Genomic DNA, 23,713 nt, shown 5'->3' with positions numbered 1-23,713 from the left:
GGAAAACTTACTCCCTTGTGGAAGTGCTGTTATTGCAGAGCTAAGCTTAAAGAAGGCCATGGTATTATACCTAGAGCAGTATTATTGAGATGGTTAGTCCCTGCTGAGAACTGTTTTTTTATTTTATATCCAGTCTGGTTGATGGAATTTTGTGGCATACAGTGGGCCTAGTCTTGCATTAAACTAGTCTTACATTATAAACTGTAAACAGAAGGTCTGGTCTGGGGCAGAAGGTCTGGTCTAGAGGGTAGAACAGTTGTTAAGCTGGAAGACAACATCCCAAGGTCACCACTTCAGGAACACCAGAAGCTTCCGTGTGCGGTGAGACTTCAAAGCTGACGAGCTGAGCTGTTATCTTGAATGGGGAGCAAGAAGTCGACTGCAGCTGTTTCTCAGCATGGGAGGCAACATGAGCAGAATGAAGACCAGACAGAAAAAGATCCACCTGGAAAGTAATGTGTTCTTGAAAGACAGAACGTCTTTGTTTATTGTAAAAAAAACAACCTTAGGGGTTTGGAGAAAGCCTGCCTGTGTAAACAGCCTTGAATAAAGTCAAAGGAGCAATTCAGTGGCCAGCAAGGAAGTATATAAACACCAGTATTATTATTATGAAACATCATTCAGGCTTCCATGCTGGTGACATGTAACACCCTTGGGATCCTTTAGGGAGGTTCTACCTCTCCCGTTTATTTCAACAAAACGTTGGCATTGTACTTCTTAGAAAGAATTCCTTTTCCTTTAGAATGTAACAAACTTTCTCAGTAAAATACTGTAGAAATTACTGAAGCTGAGGGCATCATTTGCATAGCAGTTTTCCTCACTGGGCACTTTTGCGGTTTTACCACAATGAACGCTTAAAGAGACTGATCATTATGGGTGAGGGTTAACTTTTTTTAATGACCTCACATTCAGAGCTGAAAAATATTTGAAAATGTATTTTCAGTGAAGGCTGAAATGTATATATTTTTCCCCAAAGGGAGTTTGTTAGTTCCATTGCGCCAAAAAAAAAAAAAAAGAAAATATGTAGTTCAATTGTATAGAGATGGTTCTTTCAGATACTTCTGATTTTGCATCTAAATGCTGAGTGGTCTCGTTATACAGGTGCGAAATGTGAAGCAAACACCTTTGATGGGGAGCGCTGTTTATATGGGGCCTTGAGCGATGCTATCCGGCGGGTGTTAAAGGAGTACAAGCAGATTACAGCAAAGTGCATGAAGAGGGACTATTACGATGTCTTCCTTCAACGGTAAGGCACTGTGTCCCAGTATCAACAGAAGAGAGTTCTTCCTTGGAGGACCTTGTTTGTTCCCTTTTCCATTCCACTGCTATTTCTGACCCAGGATAAGTTATTTCTCTTGTTTTTGTTTAGATTCAGAAGGTTGATTGTTGTTTTGAGGAAGCTTGCTATGACAAGTTTGCAATGTCTTATGACTTCTTGCTTTGTCAAGCTAGGACAAGCTTGCTATGACAAATTTGCACTTAAGAATCTGAACTTTTAATGTGCATTTAATTTCTTCTCCTGCTGCTTTTTACACTGCCCAAAGAAATATTGAAATTGACTGCAGTCTACCAACCAAAATAATAATCACAACTGACAGCATTAAAGGCCAGAATCAATTGGTTCCTCAGACTATTAAGTGCCATTATATATCCAATGTTGTTGACCTTTCATTAGGATGGCAGCTTTCTCTTTACAAGATCAAGTACAGAGTTATTCCCGTCTGTGGAACCCTTCCTGTTATGCTTTTCTCCACAGTCCTTTTATGACAATCCACATAAAAAATTTTCCTTCAAAAATTTTCTTCGCAGACTTCTAGAACAGGGTTACCACAGTGACATTGTCTTTATTGTCCATGGGAAGTCTTTCTGTGCCCATCGCTGCATACTTGGTGCCCGAAGTGCATATTTTGCAGAAATGTTTGAGACCAAGTGGAAGGGGAAGAATGTCATAGCACTGAAGCACCCACTGGTGAGGAGACCTTTGCTTTGCTTTTCCTAGAGTGTGTTTGCAGTGGGGCTTTTGCAACTTTCTTTTTGCCACAACCAACTGGATGAGAAGCTGTGTCCCAAAGAGCAGGGCTAATATAGTACTGTCAGAAAGCCAGACAGATGTAACTTCTGCCAGTGTGTGTTCAGGGACTGCTGCACTCCCCACACATTCACTTTCTCACCTGTGTCTGTCTGCAGGGCTAGTAAAGACAGTACCAGCATGGGTTGAAAATGGGTATAATGTAGAATGTGTAGGTCTGATCAGCTTCACTGTACACCTGGCAGCAAAGTTTGATACCTCTTTGGTACGCACAGAATGGGGTTCTGGAAGCCTGAGGTGGTAGAGTGGATTGTAATATTTCAGACTTAAGTCCGTGTACACGTTTGTTTATTTTAATGCCCCCCCCGCCTTAAAAACTCTGAAAATAAAACTAATCCTTCAGGGGAGAGGTTCTAGGCCAGTTGTCTCACAGCTGTGCTGGTTTTCTGCTCCCATAATATTTTACACTTGGAATATTCGAAACGTGATTTTTTTTACTGTTATCTGAATAGTAGCGTCATTCTGCCACCTTATTTTACTGCATGGCTACCATGTCTGTCAGTAGATTGACAAATTACTAAAACTGCATTTTAAAAAATTGTCATCATTTGTCTTATATAATATCTCTGGAATGTTGATCAGGAGCAGTATATTGGGATTTCAATGTGATCATTGAATCAATCTTAGGCACTTCTACCTGTAAATTGAGTAAAGCTGCTAAGTCTTCTAGAAAAGTAAAAATTTTAAAACAGCCTTCTAAGCTAGTGGTTAGTTTTGCAAGTGAATCACACATTAAGTAGGAAAGCACTTTCTTTTGTTTGTTCCAAAATTAGATTCACTTGGTGAGCTGAGTGTTATTATTATGGAGACAATGATAGTTCAGTTCTTGCACCCTTTTGCTTGTCACTCGCAAAGCCAATGCTACCGCTAAACCTCACAGACCCTCTTTTTTAGTTTAGATCTCATTTATAATGGTGTTTCAAATTATGGCATTGTGCAACCTCCCTATGAGTAACCACTTTCATTCCTTGTATAGATCAACCCAGCCGCCTTTGGCTCCCTTCTGCAATACCTCTATACAGGTAAATTTGGACATATGCTGTGATGTATTGTAGTTGGTACAATATAAATGCAACTCCTCATTTAGATTAAATTCTGCCTTTGTGTAGATATCTTGCACAATGCTTCGAAAAATGTAGATGATCAGAACTTGTTAGGCTACAGCAATAGAGGGCATTGGTGGATGGGACACCTGGAATAAAAGCTTTGAAGAATGAGCAAGGAGTTTCAGCTACTGGTTGGAACTTCGTTGAACCTTCCCTTCAGATTTCTAAAGCTGCAATCCTATGTGTACTTTCCAAGGAGGAAACTCCACTGAACACAGTGGGGCTTGCTTATGAGAAGACATGCATAAAGTTTCACTGTAAGGAACTTTCAAATAATCTGATTATAGGAGAATGAACGTGTATTTGTCTTGCAGAATCTTAAACATGACTTTATTGCAGTAGTAGAAAGTTTTTTTTTTAAAAGATGAACAGTCTTTTATTGGCAGAAAATACAGTTTGTTTCTCTAGCCAGTGTTCTGTTGCTTTTACAAGTGCTGAATGGAATTCGGTTGCACTGTGGGCAGTGGCATCTCAGGATCTGGGCACCCTCCTGTTATGGTACCAGAGGCTAGTTTTGTTTTTTTGTTTTTTTTTCAAATTACAAAAGCATCATGTACTCCCCTGTTTATTTTAGGAACATTTACTTGATAGTTTAAGAAGGTTCCTTTGCTAGCAATGTGTTCTCTTACTAAGCAGAAGTACATCCTGCCCTGTTTAATAGAAATGGGGGGGGGGGAGTTGTAAAACTAGTATGTCTATACAGGATTCCTTTCCTCTAGCTCCTGCTTCCCAAATTCAGTAGTATATAGGGATGCCAAAGGTTAGTGGCGGTAGATTGAAACTAGCAGAGAAATAACTATTATTAAAGAATATTTATATACTGCTTTTCAACAAAAAGTAGTTCACAAAGTGGTTTATATAGCAAAATAAATCAGTAAATAGTTTCCTGTTCCCAAAGGGCTCTCAATCTTAAAAAATAACAACTAAAGCTGAAAACTTATTAAAAAGTCTGGAAAAGTTCCATAGTGGATACTGACCCTTTTAGCTATTCTATGCACTTGGAATATATATATATATTTGGAGGAAATGCTCCTCTTTTTACATTACATGCTTGGCTTTAGGCAGTTGGATATGTAACGTGGCAAATGTAGCAAATTAACCTGTTTAACACAGAGGTACAAGTGGGATAATTCATTGGAAGAGGATCTGGTGGTTCAGTCAAATTTTAGAAGTTATAGGCTTTCACATTACACTTTCTATTTTTCATTCTTGAGCATTTTAATATGCAAAAATGTGCATCTGTATTTTGTTTACTTTATTTATATAGAATTGGGGCCCCGTATCCACAGTTTATTCCTGTGGATTCCAAATTCCAAACCCCCTCTCCACAGACATGGAAACTACAGATACAGGGGAACCTTTTCTCTGTGCTCCATGCCTATTAATGTTGTTGAAAGGCTCATTGAGGCAAAAGTGTTCTTACTTATGCAGGTTGTTTTAAACATTCATGCTTATAATGATGCTTAGGCAGGTGGCTGGCAACCTGAGTGCTTGAAAAAGCTAGACTGACACTAACAGGAAGCAGGAAGTTATAAGTGTGAATGCTTATAGCAACCAGCACAAGCAAGAACATTTTTGCTCCGGTTAGCATTCAGCAATGTTAATGGGCATGCAGGGGCCCCCAGATCTGCAGACACCTGTACCTGTGGATACAGGGGTCCACCTGTACTGCCTTTCTGCCAATGCACTCCTGGTGGTTTTAGCATTTAAAATAATAAAAAAGAAGAATTTTCTCAAACCATATCTCTGAAAATTTTTTATTAAAAACACTCAATGCTGGAGATGCAATGTTCCCTTAGCCACAGGGTGGTGCTAAAGTGTAACGTAAGTGTGGTTTTAAGAATGACAACTGCACCTTAGTAAATAACTATTGTGAAGGGAAGAAGCTGATTGAAATGGTCATTGGTTTTTGTGTTTTGTGTTTCTTTGCCAGGCCGTCTAGACATTGATGTGGAATATGTAAGTGACTGCAAAAGACTGGCCAAACAGTGTTGCCTGCAGGATCTCATTGACGATTTGGAAACCAAGTGTAAAAAGGTGTATGAATTTGGTAAGCCTCCCTGTTTCACTGCCACCCTTTATTTGTCCTGAAAACGAACCACTGCCTTGATATAATGGCTCATGCTAACTGGTTAGCCTCAAGTAAATTTGGTTGCTGTCAGAAATTGTGGAAGTCTATTACAAGCATGTGAAAATATCTTTGCTTTTAAGATTCAGAGATTAAGATTCATAAGGTTCAGAGACCAGAGAGAAGTGGGCCAGCTCCATACAGCAGTGTTTCTCAAACGGTGGGTTGGGATCCACTAGGTGGGTCGCAAGCCAATTTCAGGTGGGTCCCCATTCATTTTGGTATTTTATTTTTAATATATTAGACTTGATGCTACCATGGTATGTGACTGCATCCAGGGAAATGTTGCACATCTGTACTTTTAACAGGCTAATCTGTATATACTTTAACAATAATAGTACATGGGACTTACTCCTCGGTAAGTGTGGCTAGAATTGCAGTCTAGGATTGTTAAAAAATGTTCCTTCTTGATGATGTCACTTCCAGTCATGACATCACTGCCGGTGGGTTTTGACAGATTCTCATTCTAAAAAATGGGTCCCGGTGCTAAAAGTTTGAGAACCACTGCGTACAGAATTGGAACTAGCTTTGGTGGGTGGTAACATTGCACAACAGGGACAGAATTTAAGTTGGTGTACAATGCTTATATTAGTGGGCACTCTTGTAAATGGGACTTAAAGCTTTTAAACTCAGGCCCTTCTTGTATTCTAATGATGTGTAATGATTTAGTCATATCATCAGGCACCCAGGAATATGGACTGATAACTGGTCTTCTGCATAAGCCCCAGTCCCATGACTAGTATGTCATTTAGTGCTCTGAACAAATCAGAGTGATATGGGCTCCAGAAAATTGCTTTGTGGCACTCTTATTGTTTGCCTCTAGGCCAGCAAATATTGCCACAATGTAGGAGTTTGATTTGATAGTCTGAGAAGTGACCTCCAGGTCTTGCTGTGGAAATGATTGGCTTGTATTATAGGGTGAATGGTATGATTCTCTTGCATTATGATGAGTGTGGGTATTCACAGATATTTTACAATAAAACAACTTGGTGCGATATTAGTTTTTACTACCAATATGCTTGGAATATTTGAATTTAACATCCCAAGAGCTTGGGTTATTAAACAAAATTATAGTCTCATCACCTTAAATGGATAATGAGTTACTCATTCTCGCAGATTGGTGGGATATTCTATTCCCAACTCTATAGCAGCAAAGTCTTTAGTTCTTCTTCACTGGAGATTCAGCTGATTAGTGCCAATGGACTCTTTTTCCCTGAAACATGTAGTGATGAGTTCTTCAGAATTGGAAAACAAGGCAGGCTGCAAATGAAAATTGCTCTGCCTTCCTGTTTGTGCCACCACATGGTTTGATGACGATTGACCCTTTTCCCTCATAATGCCTGTGGCACAAATAAAAGTAGAATGCATTTTTCCCCACAATGTCCCTGCAGAGCCCAAAAACATATAGTAAAAGGGTTGGTGTTGTGGCTTCATAGCACTTGTGATGTTCTATGTGCAGATACTAAATATGTATTGCTTGAGAGTATCATTTTGTATTGGTTGAAAATTGTAAAGTCTTTTTCTTAAATAGTGAAAAAGAATTGGGTAGTTTGTGTGTATATATGTTAAGACCTCAAGAAATATATCTCCCTGCTTCATGTATGTATCCGTGTTAGAAGTTGGGTTCTTTTTACACCCCAGTGGTATGCTGAATCAGTAGAAAAGATCAGACTCCAAATTTGAACGGAAACACATCAAAGGGCTTATTGATTTATGGAAGTTCTAGCAAAGCACCTGTGATTATGCAGCAGTTAAGCACAGTAAATAAAGTGAAATTGACAAAGCAATCAACACAGAATCATCAAAATGTAAATCAAGCCACGCAATATAGCAGAACTAAATAACACTACAGTATTTTGCAAAAGCCCACCTAAACCCCTCCTACCCTGTAATTAAAGTCAGAAGCCTGCTAGATTAGATTCAGGTTGCAATCCCAAACATATCCCCAGAAAACAAACCCCACTAAGCATATCAGGAGTCAACCCTGAGAAATTCTTTACAGGACTGCATTAGAAGCTCCTTAATTTAACCCAATAAGCCATCTCTATTAAATTAAAATAATATGTTCTTAGCTACCATACTTCAATCTCTCAAGACTGATTGGTGAAGATGGAGAAGAAAGATTTAGGAGAAAAGATTAGCACCTTGTACATATTACCGGGTCTGTTTCTCTGGACTTAGTGGGGTATATTAGCTTGAAAATGTGCAACAGCCTAGATAAAATGTGGCTGACAATGGAAATTTTTGCATGTTAAATTCTAGTGTAAGAGCATTTGGCTAATAACTCTGGGAACCTCAGTTGTCTTCTATAGACTGCTACCATTCATACTGTAAACCTTTAAAAAGATTCCTTAGGTGTATCACAGTCCTCCAGTAAACATGCATGTAGCTGCCTTAAACTGAGTGATGCTGTTTAGCCTGTACAGTGTACTCTTCACTCGTGGGAGCTTACTGAAGCCTTTCACCGCCTTCCTATTGCTAGGAACCTTGGGATAAGGATTGAACCTGGGACCTTTTTGTCTGCAAAGCTTGTGCTTTGAGCCTTGAGCTGTGGCCCATTCCAGGTAGGCATTAGACGTGAATGTGTCCTCAAATAGGAACTTTGTTCCTGATGAAAGAACCATACTGTGTGTCCCTTGTTGTTTTTTCAGTATAATGTTAGCAATAATACTGAAAACTTTCCAATAGTTTGAGGCATGTTGAGAAGTCAGGGATTGCAAGCCTTCGAGGAAGGGACCAGACTCCGTAAAGCAAGTACACAACTGGCACTATATAAAAAGAGTATCAGTGGCTACTTACAATAGCTTTAGGCTGCCTCCAGTTGAGGCAGTATTAGTTATAGGAGGGCAATGGTGGGAAAGCACAGATTGCCCTCACCTTCTGCTTGTGGGCTACCCAGAGGCAACTAGTAGGCCTCTGTGGGAAGTGGGATGCTTTGATCCAGGGGTGCTGCTCTTATGATCCATTAAACATTCACCTTCCCTGCTTATCTTTGATCTGGAGAGGTGTATCTCACTGGGGGGATGAAAATGGGACAGAGATACAGCTGTTTCTTGGCTATAGAGCACTTTGTACTCTGCAATAGAGTACTATAGAGTCACTGCAGTCCTTCTGCTACTGCAGTCTATAGCAGTAAAGCTTCATCTCGGACTCTGGCCTCCCCACCCATTTTCTAAGGATTAAGGGAAAGCTAAATGCAGATACTGGGCAATTTCAAAATGCGCTAACCTCTATCCCCAACCAGTGTGAGCGCTACATGGCAACACTGGGATGAAAAGTCAGTGTTTGGCGTGGTGTCTTCAAGGCATATGTCTGTCTTTCATGCATCAGGCATACTGCTGGTACTAAAGTTTAATGTTCATGAGTCACATTACTACTATCCATTTTCTTTGTACTTCACAAGTCTGAGGTGGCCTTAGTGCTGCCATTGCCAGCAAGACTGTTGTGGAGTTGACTGTCTGTTTTGGGGTTCATTTTATGTTAAATCTTTTCAAAAATTTATTTAGTGAAGCATTGCTTCTTGGGCTCAAGGTTCATATTTTTCCTTTAAATCTATACTGTACAATGTTTTCTTCCCAAACTGGATCTTTCAGCCTGTCCTAGGAGACTTTCTCCATCCTTCTGCAGCAGTGGACTCATACTTTCACAAACACATGGAACAAATTGTCTGTTTACATTTTGCAGCCTTCCTAACTCTGTGTCATGTATATGACCCTGAGATGGGGGGTGGGGTGGAATTACCTGGCACTAGCTGTTATATTCATGTTCTGTTCTTTAGCTTGCACTTGTCATCTGTGTACTTCAGGTGGAATATCTCCATCTTCTAAATGAGCTGGAAGCTTCAAACAAAAGTGTCTCAACATACAGCCCTTTGAGGATGTTCTGAGTGCTTTTTAAAAAGATTATCTTGTTGCTTCTAAGTGTCTCCTGGAAACATGGTGACTCAGTCCTCCTTTGGAGGAATTGTTATGTACATACACATGGCCTCTGCTCTTCTAATTACTGCTAGGCTCTGAGTTTCCCAGTTGGGCTGTTTGCAAAAGTAATTTGAAGGGTATTAGAAACATTCATCTTTAAAACAGTGTCATCAAAGCACCCTCAAGTAAGGGAGAAACAAGGGATGGGCAGGAGCTTTATCCTGCCACAGTAGTTGCTTAGGCAAATGAGGTGGTGTGCAGTATTGTCCTATAAGATTTGTCTAATTTTGTTGTCTTTTGTTCATTAAAATACTTATACTGCTCCTTTGGTGCAACTAGGATCCCCCAAAGGTTGGTACTTGGAATAGGACACAGTCTTACCTTGTTTGCTTTGAGCTTTTGTCAGTTGCGAGACTTGAGGAAAGAATGTTAATTTATCTCAGTGAGCATGGCAACCCAACTTGCCATTAGGCACATGGAGATTTATCTCAATGGTTTCTCCCCACCATAAGAACTTCCTTGGTGAGCATTAATTGCTTCTGTTACCATAGGGTGAGCCAGATGAGTTGAACCTTCTGTCTGTAACAAGGAAGGAATCCTGCCACTTTCTGAGTATACAATATATGGAGAAGTTTTGTGTTCTCCCTGACAAAGGACAGAGTGGGAGGGAGAAGTATAAGCAAATTCTTCTCCGCCTCTTTCATACGTTGGAGCACAGGATCAACTAGTTAAAGTTATAATTTCAGTATCTGCTGATAGTAATGGAGTATATATTTTGGAAGGTATTAACATTCCTGGTTCTCAGTTAGTGTGGGGTTGATGTCCAAAGCAGCACTTCCTGGAGGGGGAGCAGCTGGTGGATGTAGGTTCCTTTGCCACTAGTAACTGCAATCTGATTAGTTGGCATTCTTAAGTATTTCTGATGATTCCATTGTCTTCTGGATAAGAGGCTGAACAGTATATTCTCCTTTCGCCACAATGCAGTTGAGTGGAAAGATGACAACCCCTTGTAGTAATCGGTAAAATGTCAAGAACATTGATGTCTCCTGATGATGTGAGTCATCTGAGAGTTGGGGCGGAAGGAGAAGTTGCAAATTCACTGAGTCACACCTGTCATATCACCTTTGGTTCTGCAGCAGCTTTCACTTGTTAACTAGTACAGGGGTAACTTTCTGATTCTCTTTGGCCTCTTAAATGTAACCCAATGAAGTCTCTGCCAGAGTGCTTACTGGCTTGCTGTGTCATAAGCTGTCCACTAATGGCTACAAAAGCTTGCAATGCATTAACCACGTAGTCCCTAATGTGTCAGAACAGTGATACCTTTTTTTGTTTTGACCTTTTTTAGTTTTTAGTCTTTTTGTTAATACAGAATGCTCCCTAAACATACAGACCACTACAGCCTAAAACTGGTTTGGGGACACCATTGGTATAAATAATCACAAGTTGGAATCAATACTGCGTTAGTGCATCATAAAGGCATAACACTTATTAATGTTTTAGTATTGATCACAGCAGCTTGCTTTACTATATTGCGTTAAATGCTGCTTCTTTCTGCAGCAAGCCAACAAGGACATCTTGCTATATGCAACCGTGATGCTCCAGAATTTGTTACATTGCTTCTAGTGTGTGCCATTGTTCTTTAGATACATTAATGTTCAGACTGAAACCAATGCGCTCAGCAAGTAAAATTGGTTGGGTATCACCTCTTCCAGAATTCCAGTTTTCAGTTTGCGAAGTTTCACCACTCCGCTGTGTATAAATAAGTAGGCAATAGTTCTAAGGTGTGTGCACTGGTGCTGTGAAATTACCAATTTGTACCTAAGAACATAAGAACAGCCCCACTGGATCAGGCCATAGGCCCATCTAGTCCAGCTTCCTGTATCTCACAGCAGCCCACCAAATGCCCCAGGGAGCACACCAGATAACAAGAGACCTCATCCTGGTGCCCTCCCTTGCATCTGGCATTCTGTCATAGCCCATTTCTAAAATCAGGAGGTTGCACATACACATCATGGCTTGTAACCCGTAATGGAGTTTTCCTCCAGAAACTTGTCCAATCCCCTTTTAAAGGCATCCAGGCCAGATGCTGTCACCACATCCTGTGGCAAGGAGTTCCACAGACCAACCATACACTTAGTAAAGAAATATTTTTTTTTGTCTGTCGTAACTCTCCCAACACTCAATTTTAGTGGATGTCCCCTGGTTCTGGTGTTATGTGAGAGTGTAAAGAGCATTTCTCTATCCACTTTATCCTTCCCATGCATAATTTTTTATGTCTCAATCATGTCCCCCCTCAGGCGCCTCTTTTCTAGGCTGAAAAGGCCCCAAAGCCGTAGCCTTTCCTCATAAGGAAGGTGCCCCAGCCCAGTAATCATTCAGAAAGAATTCAGGTCCTCTACCTGAAAGATGTTGAACCTGCCTCATCTTGGATTTAATTTATGTTTAAAATGTGAAAGAGAAATTGTTCTTGAATTCTGAGAATCTCCTCCTTAAGGAAATTCAGGGCAATCCTAAGGTGCCCTTGGGCCAGTGCAAGTGGCTTGCACCAGCCCAGGAGGGTCGCAAACATGCCATAAGGACGCCTGCTTGGGAGTTGGCTGGTGCAGGGATGTGTGGAGGCTGAATCCAGCCTCCATGCAGACTTCACGAGGGAGCTTTGTGTCTGCCAAGCTCAGCCAGCACAAGGCTCTGGGGAGGGCAGGGAGGAGGTGGGAGGGAGGTATTCTGGGGCGGCGGAGGAGGGGGGCAGAGGGTGATCCCAAAGGTGGGCGTGTGGGGAGTGGAAGGCAGAGCTGGGACCCGGCAGTTATGCTGGATCCCAACCCCTATTCCCGAGCCGCACGCAGTGGCTACAAGCCACTCCGCTCTCCTCGGACTTAAGCCATCTCTGGAGGTGGCACAATTCCAAGGAGACAAGAAGAGTTTCCCCTTACCTCCAGCTGAGCCACCTTGGGCACCTATCTTGTGCTGGAGACAGCACAGGCTTACTGGCCTGCCTGTTCCATCACAAGTTAGGATTGCGCGGTCAAATAGCTGCTGAGACAAATGCAAGCTCCATCCAGACCTTTCCCAATGCAAGCTCTGTGTTTTCACTGGACCATTACGTGGTATGCCAGCCTGCTTTCAGTCAGTACAACAGGAGCGACTTGATGCTCTTAAAGCAGTGATCCCTTATTTTCCTTGTTTTGTAGTGAAATTCCCTTGGAATTCAGCCATGGATTTGTCCAACCCTGAACTATTCACTACTTTTTCCCCTTATTTAGAGAGACTCATTAATAACTATACTACCTAATATTTAAAGAGTCTATATAATTGCTCAGAACATTCCACATACATTTTTTATGGAATCCATGTAACAACAGTGTAACATAGGTCATATTACCATCATCTTGCAGAATGGAGACAGGTTGCGACTGAGAGTGGCACGTCTGGCCACTTGAGGTGATATTGATATGAACAGGGATACCCCCCAACTGACAGCTGCCACACTGACAGCCTATGTGGTTTCTGATTTCTAGACTGGATATAAGAGGCCAAAAACTGGTATGTGAAATTGATCAAGGAGTTCATAATCATTCTCCCTGCCTACCTTTTCCCCAGCAGGAACCCTCTATAAATATCTATTCCCCAAGGCATCTTTGAGGTATGGGGATTCCTGTTAAAGAATTATTCTGGAAAGGGCACAGGGTCTGATTGTGTACATCTATCTTATCACATAAGATGTTTTGTAGTGTTGGGCAGTTGCTCTCAAAGTTTCACATGTCCAAAATAGGCTCCTGAACTGCCCAACACTGATCTCTGTCGAAACTATTTTCTGAATCTTTATATTTACCAGCCATTTTCTGAAATTGTAAAAGATGCAAGTTTGGTGATGGTTGAAGTCTGTCTTTAACAATTCTTTAAGTGCATATTATTTATGTATTTTCCACATTTTTAAAGCACCCTTCAACCAGAGTTCAGAATGGTGTACATGGTTTCTCCCCTCCTTTTGTCCTCACAACAACCCTGTGAGGTAGATGAGACTGAGAGTGAGTGACTGGCCCAAGGTCACCCAGGAAGCTTCATGGCCAAGGAGGAATTTGAACCTGGATCTTCAAGGTTTGAGTCCAATTCCCTAACCACTACACCATCCTGACTCTTTTGAGATTCCTGTCTTTAGATGGAAACAAATGCCTCTTCAGAATTCACTCAAACATAGTCATTCTTGTGTATGTCTACCACATGGAATCTGCTGCTGAGTGAAGGGGTGAGTTCAGTAGTATTTGCCTTACTTTGTGGTTGTCCAGTTGTAGCAATATAGGTTGTTGAGTTTTTATAGGATTTTTCCTGTTCCTTTCCCCTTTCTCACACCCACTCAGCACTATGGTCATAATTTTTAACCATTAAGAGAGATTTGTGTGGGCCCTCAGGATCCGCAGAAGATTCGTTCCAGGACCCCCATGGATTCCGATTTCTGTGAATAATCAAATCTGAGGTTAGTTTTGGGGGAAATTAAAAATAGTTTCCTCTTTGGAGGGAAGCAGAGTAGCTTTAGCAGCAGACCCCCCCCTTTGGGTATTAACCCAGGGAACCTCCCTCACCCGGCTGACTGCTAATCAATAAAAAAAAGACAAAGAGGCAATGGCTTGTTAAAGTTGCAAAAAAAAGAAGTTATTTACTTACAGTTCCATTGAGTGTATATTTACAGCATCTGATTAGGACCAGATGTTCAGCTTAGAGATAGCAAGGCCCTGGAGCTGCCTCGCCCTGCATGCCTTGTGCTCAAGATGGCCTGGGCATCAGAGCCCTAGTGTGCACATCTTAACAGGTTGGTGTTCAGAGGACAAGAGGAAGTGCTCAGAGGAGAAGGGGTTAGGGCCACACCCCACAAGGATCACAGAGAGAACAGGTAGAAAGGTCAGAGTCACTGGGCCATAGCTTGACCCCTTCTGGACAGCATTCTGCGCCCTCTGGACAGCAGACGGAGTTGCATCAACTCCAACAGTTAGCCCTCACAGGGCCTTCCAAATGTTACTGGGAGGTCATGTGCAGCCTCCTTGGGCCTCAGAAGGCCTTCTGATGCATTCAGAATGCGGCATTCAGGCAACCAGGCTGCGCACTGCAGGGAGGAGATGAACCTAACATTAACTTGAAGCTTCCTGCTTTCTGTTAACATTCTAGCTGTCTCTCTCTAATGTGCAGGCTGCCTACCTGCTTGTTGTGTTCTTTAGTTAAGCGAGAACATTCTTCTGTTAAGCAAGAAACACCCATGCTTCGACTGGTGCTAAATAAAAATGAAGGTAATGGGGGCGGTGTAGAGAACCGTGGAGAAATGGATCAGCAGATACCAGATAGTATCTTCATCAGAACCTTTGTTGGTATAATAAATTTGCATGCAATACATGACATATATTCCACAATTAGCTATCCCAGCCCACACCTATCATATACTGGTGTACTTCACTTAACGACAGGGATATGGTCTCCAATCCCCATTGTTATATTAGGTCATTAAGAGAATATTCAGCCCAATTTTGTGCCTTTGTTGTGTAAACAGACACTCCCTGCCAGATACTAGCTAGCTGCACTGAAGATAGCTGAAGATAGACACTAGCTAGCTGCACTGTTACTGAAGATAGATGGCCTTTTCTTTGCATTAAGATCCTCTTTGTTGTGTAAACCGGCACTCTGCTGCAGGCTGTGGGATACCTGACTGCCTCCTCAAGAGCCTCTTTGTTGTGCTTTGACCACCGTCATATATGCGGTCCATCGTTAAGCGGAAGGTTGTTAAGCGATGCACGCCTGTATTAAAATCACATCTCATAATAAAAATACAACAATTAGAAACCACCATTGAGATGCCTCAGTGGTGCTTCTACTTCGTATACTTGGCCGCCACCTCTGATAACTCCAAATCCGCACCTTTAAGAATATAACTAATTTTGTCATTCCAGTCGAGCAAGTGGCCAAGATTGGGGTTAGATAACATGGTTGTAAGTCCTGATACAATGGGCAATAGAACAATATATGTTAGAGCAGTGGTTCTCAAACTGGTGGGTTGTGACCTACCAGTTTGTGTAATGCTTCCCCTGTCCCTTTAAGGGGTGGGGGAAGAGGAGAGGCAGGGAAGTGATCTCCATTATTGCATCCCTAACAGGGGTTAAGGGGGGGTGCTTGCATTTACTTGGACTCAGTGAGGGCTGCTGAAGACTGCAGGAGGTATGGGGAGCCCATCTCAGCTCTCCACAGGGCTCCCTGAGGCGTGCAATCTTGAAACAGAGTGATCTCAAGTCACATCCTTAGGAGGTGCATTGCAATAGCTCAATTTCAAGATTCAGGGAGCCTTGCTGAGAGCTGTGATGGGCTCCCCACACCTTGTGCAGCCTCCAGCAGCCCTCACTGAGTCCAAGTAAGTGCAAGCACCTCCCCTTCGTCGCTCTTAGGGATGCAATCCTAGGGATCAATTTCCTGCTCTTGCCCCTCCCCTGCGAATACTTACTGAGGGAGTAAAGCTGTCTCAAAATTTGAGAACCACTGTGGTAGAGTGTTTCCACTCTACCACAGTCCCCAGCCCACAAGTCCCCAACCCACAAGTGCAGAGTCTCTCCTCTGCTGGTAACCCTCTGAATCTGCCAAATAACAATTCCGAAGGGATGACATTGCACCCAGCGAGAGTAAACGCCCTTCGCTCTGCTTTCTAAAAGATGTAGGTTTTAGACTTTCTTTTAGACTTTCTAAAAGATGTAGGTACTCAGGCCTCCTGCTAAACGTGACCAGAAGCTGAAAATAAAGTGGGAAGCAAACCTGAGAAGCATTACCCTACAGATCTTGCTGTTCTATATCAAAGAACCTTACTTTCAAGGTTCTAAAAGCTGATCATCAAACCTAGTAAGTGCAAGCCCCATAGAATGTGTCTTCTTACTAAGTAGGGCTAATCCTGGAGAAGGTACCGAGTCCAACAGGAGACTCCAGTGTAGGCTATCCTGATCCATCTAGAAGTGCGCTCTCAGCCAAAATCTGAAAACCCTTAGCCAAGCCAGGGTCTCCGGTTTCAAGACAGATGGTCGCATATGCTATACATCCTGGGACACCAAAGATTTTATGAAGAAATGTCGCCTAGACCCTCTCAACTTTGCACTTAAAAGCCAACATCCAGATAGGAATCCCATATAAAAGCTTGGATTTTTTTGTTTGTGTTTGCTTCTTCCAGTCTCTTCCAAGCCCGGAACTTGTGTGAAGGTGCTGACGATTGAGCCCTCAGGTAACTCACGGCTGCAGGAAGACCTGGCTCTGCTAGCAGACTGCGCCCTGCCAGCTGAACTCAGGGTAGGAAGTAATTTTTTTGCCTCTCTCTCCTAGCTGGATCTTGCTAGTATGAGCCTTCACTTAGAGGGTCACACTGCAGGTGATGTTAAACTAGTCACTGACAGATATACTTAGCCCAGAAGTTGTCCTTTTAACAACAACAACAACATCTCCTCAGTATTTATATACTGCCTTTCTGGTCATCGGATTACTCCTCTGACTTTATTCAAGGCGGTCTACATAGGCAGGCATTTCTAAATCCTTCAAGGGGATTTTTACAATCATAGGGGTTCTCTCTTTCAAGAACCAACAACATTTCAGAATGGATCTTTCTGGTTTGGTCTGGTTTGGTCTTTTATCAGGCATTTGTGTGTGATCAGGCTTGGAAGTGTGGTGCACAGCAAAGTTTTTAAAAAGCAAAACAAAAAGGCTTTCTCTCACACCGTTCTGTGCTACAAATCGCTGTTTGGCTCAGTTTTGGTCTTTTTAGGTGTTAATGGTATAAGCTGACTTTTTTCAAGTTGTTGAATGAGTTGTTTGTGTTGTATAGTAGAAGTTTCCAATAGTGTAGAGAGCAAATGATTTCTTTTGCACAAAGTTGAAATCCTTGGTTGTTGTCTTTAAAGAAAACAACAATGAAAACTTATAATCGGGGATCATTGGCTGAAGGCAGTATATTCGTAGCTGCATTGTTTCTGTACAAGGGAGGTGTGTGCTTCTGTTTGTGGGCTTTGCCATTTGTGCACAGCGTATTGTTCCCTTGCAGTTTGCCATGTAGATAAGATGAGCAGAAGCAAAAAGATACCAAGGAATACAAATTTTATTTCAGATAGCATGAGCATCAATCCACTGCCCAGGCATGTTCCAGAATTAAGCTTCAGGAGCAACAGACGGTTCTAATTATATCTTCTCTTAGGAAGACACTTTGGTTTCCATGGAAAAGGATGTAATTTTCCATTCCAGCATTACCTTTGATCTTCACCTTTCTCTTCTCCTTTTTGATGTAGGGTTATGCCCTATATAGCATTATGCCTTTACTGAGCTTATAAGATGCATGGCATGAATATGTGCCTAAATTTTTTTAGTCTGTAATGACCATCAGTCCTGTCTTTCTCACACCAGTCTAACAGTTTTTCTCCAAGCAGAGGTTAGGCCTTCCTTCCACTAACGAATACTCTGCGTTTGGCCTGTCAGGTTGTCAGTCTGTTGTGATGGTCTGATGAATTTTCCGCAGTATTCTAGTTTTCAGAAAAGTTCCAGAGGAGGCATATGAAATGTGGTCTTGTTCATGCTTAGCAATTATCAGTACTGCCAACTTGGGAAACTTTATTATAAAAGGCCCCTTCTTGTCAGAGAACAAGTTTATTTTCCACTCCAAGGAAACATGAAAAGTTTCTAGTGAGATTGGAAACAATATGGAGGGGAGGGGGCCAAAAAGATAAAAATGTGCTCAATCAGAAGATCAAAAGACATGCAGCACATTACTCTGGTGTTGGTATTCTTCATTGTTTGGGATTGGTCAGTGCTATCTCTTGTTCTTCCTTGGCACGGTTTTGTATCTTTTTATGGTGGTAAGAACCATTTTGTGTTTAAGATGTACTACAGGTCATGGGTGCATAAATACTCTTGCACTTCATCATTCTGGTGCACATTCTTGCACAGAGAATGTTAAGAGTTGGAAAGAAGCGCAGAGATTAGCTGAGGTCTTTCTGACAGGTGACCATCCAGCCTGCACTTGATTCAATGATGAAGAACCAACTACTGCATGAAGCAAGCTATCACAGTGCTGGACAGGTCTTCACAGTCAGGCTAGACATCATGAAGAATGTTCCCTGTAGTTTACTTCCCTGTAGTTTCAGCGTGGTTCTGGTCTGTCGTCTGAAAGGGGAACTTGTTCATCTTTGTCGCATGAAAATCATTGACCTCAAATTTAGGTGGAACTCAGACCACTTCCCAGGGGGAAATGTTGGAGTTCTCTTTCTCAGATGTGAGAAACTTGTGGCCAAAAACCACAGGATAAGTTCACTTGCTGCATGTAGTCATGTATAAAATCATCCCCATCTGCATGCGCTGTGACTACACTTGAACTGTACATGTGTGTGTGTGTTTAGTCTTTGGGGTGTGTGGATATTTGTGTGTAAGTAAATTTTTTCATATTTTCCTTCCTCTAAATTGTTTCTCTTCCCTCCATGCCCGTTTTGGATCCATAATAAAAGTAAACTAATAAAACATGGTTCTCATTTTAGGGCGCTCCGATGGGCTGTAAATCTGAACAGTTTATTTTAAGTGCAGGAAACCAATAAACTTCATTAAAATCCCTGCAGCAAATTCACCCTAAGGCGGGAGAATTTTTATTGTACTGGATTTTGTACTTTGCATGTGTCATGTTACCTCTGTGTTGGCACATGATTATGGAGGAAATTTTGTCAGTCTAGATGCCTTTTGCCAAATCGAAAATTATTTTCTTCTAATATTGTCTTCCACAACCCTCTTCATTTATTATCCTCCCTACATTTCTCTGGTAGGGAGTGGGAGACACCAAACACCAGGAATATCTAGGTTTTTTTTCTTCGTTTTCTGCCCGTGCAGAAGTAAATAGTACGTATGTAGTCATGAGCATGGATCAAGATACAGCAGAGCAAACTTATTTCACTGCTTTCTATAAACACACTTTCTCTGGTAGAGGAAGGAGGCATTCCTGACCCTTTAGGGAATGCCCTCCTATCACTAGGAGTTGGGGCCAATCCAAAATGTTTTCTTCTCCTGCTATAGAGGGCATCCTGCCCCCAAACCGCCTCTCCTAGGGTAGGAAGCAAATCTGCTGAGCTCTGTAGCTCAGAGTTTTTCTTTACAATTTTTTTCCACGTTGCTCTCCCCCTGCCTCCCTGGTCAAGGCTTGGCCCTCACACAGGCAAAACATTTTTTTGGTGGGTGGGCTTTCTACAACCACATGTTAAGAAATGCAAGGCACTCTTCTTTTACAGCTTTCTCTCAGTGTTTGGTGTGTCTCCAGGTTATCCTTCGTTCTTGAGATTAGTCCCCAAATGTGCCTAAGAAAATGTACTATAGCAAAACAATAATGAAGACAAGCTGCTGTTTATCCCTCAACTTAATCTAGACAACAAATGAAGCTGATTATTACTTATGACACCTGTGCATAAAAACGGAAATCCCTTGATACCAAGTTTGGAGTTCCTGTCCCAAATTTCCTTCATCATCTTTGGGGAAAAAAAACTTCCTTAAAATTGTCTCTTCAAAATAGTTAAAATGCATTAAGTAAGCATAAATTATGTAGCTGCTTTTCATTGCCCAGCAATAGAAAACCCCCATAGTGGTAGGATTCTGCACTAAAAGTCCCATTCATTTCTCCTCTCTTACCCCCCCCTTTTTTTGGGAGTCATGCAAAATTGGGTAAATACTGGTATCACTATATTTAATTGTCTATGCATGGGCGGGACCTGCATTGCATCATATGGAGTGCATTTTGTTAATGGCTAAGGGCCCAGTCCCACCCAATTTTCCAGCAGTGGTGTAACCACAATGCAGCGCCGAGGTAAGGGAACAAGTGTTCCCATATCTTGAGGCCTCTGTGATTGCTTTCCCACCACAGGATGCAGTGCAGGCCCCATTGGCATGGCTGCACCAGTCCTAGAAAATTGGATAGGATTGGGCCCTAAGAAGGCAGTTTTTAAGATAGTATGATGGATGAAGCTGCACAGGGCCTTGTACTGCAGTATGATGAACAGTTCCAAGTCAGATGCTCTGGCTGTATGAAGGATTTCTACTAGAGAAGGTAGACTTTCAAGCCCCAAACCATTTAGGTCAAAAACAACACTTTGAATTGAGCTCAAAAGCATGCTGATAGCCAACGCAGGCTCAGTAATGTGGGGTGTAATATGCTCTCACTAAGCTGCCCCAGTTAAATCATGTAGCCACATTTTCATCCAGCTGAAACTTCTCAGCTATGTTCAGGGACCATCCCACACAGGTATGTTACAGTATTCTGGTGTGGGGGTGGCTAGACCAGGGGTGTCAAACATATGGCCCGCAAGCTGGATGAGGTCCCTGGAAGCTCTTTATCCAGTCCTCAGGCTCTCCCAGCACTGTCATCAGCTGCTAAACTGCCCTAAGGTATCACTGCTAAAAGAGCAGCCCACATGATAACACAGGCCTACAAAATTGAGGGTCAGAAAAGTTTTTCCCAAACTTTATGGTGGTTTAATATGAATTTGGGGTGCCGATTCCAAAAATGACGTCCGTTTTGGCCTATCACATTTAGTTTTGGAGATATAGTATAGCCTCATTAGTGAATGGTTCAAGCAGCTTCCTCATGAGGAAGCCATAGTGTAGATTTCCTCATGAGGAAGCTGCTTGAACCATTCACTAAAGAGGCTATGCCATGTCTCCAAAACTAGACGTGATAGGGCGAAACGGATGCCATTTTTGGAATCGGAACCCCAAATATACCCAGGAATTGGTGTAACGTTTTTAAGGAAGCAAAATGTGTGTTGGCCTGTATAATTGGGCTTTCCTGTATCTTGAAAATATGATTACGATTTGCGTATTTTCTGTCATTTGCAGCTGACGAGTTTCTAAGTGAGAAAAAAGCTTTTATTTCCCGTCATGACCTGCTTTATGATATCACTTCCTGCTTAATCACATCACCTTCCCACTTTCAGCAGGCATCATGAATGCTATTCAGCCCTCTGTACTAAATGAGTTTGAAACCCCTGGACTTTGACCGTGGATAACTGTGGTCAGGTGTGACTTCTCCAGTTGTTGCCTGTAGATGGTATGGTCTCTAGATCAAAGTTAGGAAGCCTCATGAATTTCCTCAGTTTGATGGCTTCTCTTGGAAAATGTTTGGAGAAGAAGCAAGGTTCTTCTGGTATAAGCAACCTCAAGACAGTACTGTTACCTATTGCTTTTTTTAACCTGTTCATTTTGCTGACATTATTTTGATAGCAACTCCTTTGAAAATAGGGGCAATGGCTTCTCCATTTTTGTGATTCTCTATATGTCTTACTAATGAAGAGCCAGAAAATGGCACAAGTGTGATTTAGTTAGAAACTGTTGAAGGGGGTGGGAAGAGAAAACACACATACGTACTTGTGTTCAACTTCCCCTCCCCCCTTTCAAAATGTTCCCATGCCAGAAAATTTGGATGCTTGGGGGCACTCTTTTGCAGATTTAAATCCTCAGAAAAAATTTGATATGAATGCGGAATGTGTGTATACTCCCCTTTGGGATCCTATTACAATATTCTTGTGTGTAAAGATAATTCAATATTTTGAGAGCATTCCTACTTTAGGCAGGGATGGGAGATGGCTGTGTTCTTCAGCTGACACAGAAATTACAATACAGAAATAGAAACTAATGTAAAAACTCAATTTGGCTTTTTTTTTTTTAAAGGTGATGAATTGTGACTTTGTTCTATCTTTCTGTTTTTCTCTCTCCCTTTCTCTCTCTCAGTGTAGAAGTCCTGAATCTAGTTCAGGTGTAGCAAACTCACTAGAGTTCTGTGGCTAATGATTTTATTGATAAAACAGAGATGCTAATATATATGCTTTCGTTTCCGGGCCCAATTCAAGGTGCTGGTTTTGACCTTTAAAGCCCTGTACTGCTCTGGGTCAGGATATCTTAGAGACCGCCTACTCCCGTACAATCCGGCTCGCCCTCTCAGGTCATCAGAGAAGGCCTTTTTACAAGTGCCGCCACCCAAGGAGGTCCGGGGGGTGGCTGCAAGAAATAGGGCCTTCTCGGTAGTGGCACCAACATTATGGAACTCCCTTCCCCTTGACTTGAGAACGGCTCCCTCTCTTGAGAGTTTCTGGCGAGGCCTGAAGACACTGCTGTTTACACAAACCTTCTGATTCTTTGGCCTTTTTAACATTTTTTTTACATATTTTGTAGTTTTTACAGGCCTGATTCCTCTGTAACTTGCTCTTTTGTACTCTTTTTATTCTGTCTTTTAATCTGACTACTGTTTTTTAAGGTCGCTGTTAATGTGTTTTTAATGTTTTTATCTGCTATTTGTCTTAATTTATGTTTTTAAATGTGTTTTTTTTATGTTGTTAGCCGCCCTGGGTCCCTTTAGGGAAAAGGGCGGGATATAAATAAAGTTTATTATTAAAGTTTATTATTATGATGTATTAAGAAAAATATGTTGGTTGATACTGATTCATTGTGATATTCAATGCTATGGAAGTCTTATGCTGGACAACATTCTAGGGCAGTGGTTCTCAAACTTTTAGCACTGGGACCCACTTTTTAGAATGACAATCTGTCAGAACCCAACAAAAGTGATGTCATGACCAAAAGTGACATCATCAAGCAGGACAATTTTCAACAATCCTTGGCTGCAATCCTACCCACGCTTACCCGGGAATAAGTCTCAATTACTATCATTGTTAAAAGTATAAACATAGTAGTCCAGATGTGTCACATTTCCCCAAATGCAGTCACGTATCCTGTTAGCTTCAAAGTCTAATATATTAAAAATAAAATATTGAAATGAATGGGAACCAACTTGAAAATGGCTTGCGACCCACCTGATGAGTCCCAACCCACAGTTTGAAAAACACTGTTCTAGGGCAGTATATATCTACTGAACATGGCAGTTTTGCCTGCAGGCATTTACAGGCATACAGAAATGCCATCTTTTGATATCACACTTGAAACCTTCAGGAGCTTGAATGCTCCTTTCTGGAGTGGAAAGGCGGGTTATAAATTCTACTAATAAATATAAATAAACAAACTATTGCTTTAATTTTCTTTTGGCTTGGAATGCAGTCACTGCCTTCATCTTGTGTGATAATGGTGACTACCATTTATTGAAATGAACATTTTAAAGCTGCCTTGATTAGGGGAAAAGATGAGTGCATGTTTCACTGAGAAACAACTTCAGATATTGGCAGCAAGCTTCTTTCTGTTGCTAGAAAGATATGTGAATGCTACGCATGTGTTTAAAGACATGTGACAGGAAATCATTCCCAGTTCCCAGCTTGCATCTGCATCTTTTTGAAAACACATACTTGTCTTCCTTTGTTGTAGTTGGCCACTGGGTTTTTTCACTGATATTTCTGTGTAGAAGTTTTGAAGGTTGCCAGGACTTATGCACTCAGATGTCTAGAATGTTGAGGGTTGTGTGTGTTAAGATTTATTGCTCAGATAGAAAATTAAATGTTTT

The 23,713-nt window shown here is 41.7% G+C and overlaps 1 protein-coding gene across 1 annotated transcript in view; it reads left to right on the top strand.

Moving 5' to 3' along the window:
* Positions 1-23,713, top strand: part of ABTB1 (ankyrin repeat and BTB domain containing 1) — a 43,142-nt gene that overhangs the window by 7,191 nt on the left and 12,238 nt on the right. The window contains exons 4-8 of the mRNA XM_066616828.1: positions 1,102-1,246; positions 1,810-1,969; positions 3,066-3,111; positions 5,129-5,245; positions 16,430-16,545. Of these exons, the coding sequence (XP_066472925.1) occupies positions 1,102-1,246; positions 1,810-1,969; positions 3,066-3,111; positions 5,129-5,245; positions 16,430-16,545 (584 nt within the window). The remainder of the gene's footprint in view (positions 1-1,101; positions 1,247-1,809; positions 1,970-3,065; positions 3,112-5,128; positions 5,246-16,429; positions 16,546-23,713) is intronic.

This window comes from Tiliqua scincoides, chromosome 2 (assembly GCF_035046505.1).
Source record: "Tiliqua scincoides isolate rTilSci1 chromosome 2, rTilSci1.hap2, whole genome shotgun sequence".
Lineage (NCBI taxonomy): Eukaryota > Metazoa > Chordata > Lepidosauria > Squamata > Scincidae > Tiliqua > Tiliqua scincoides.
The sequence above is the reverse complement of the archived record's forward strand: the minus strand, read 5'-3'. Positions and strand labels throughout refer to the sequence as shown.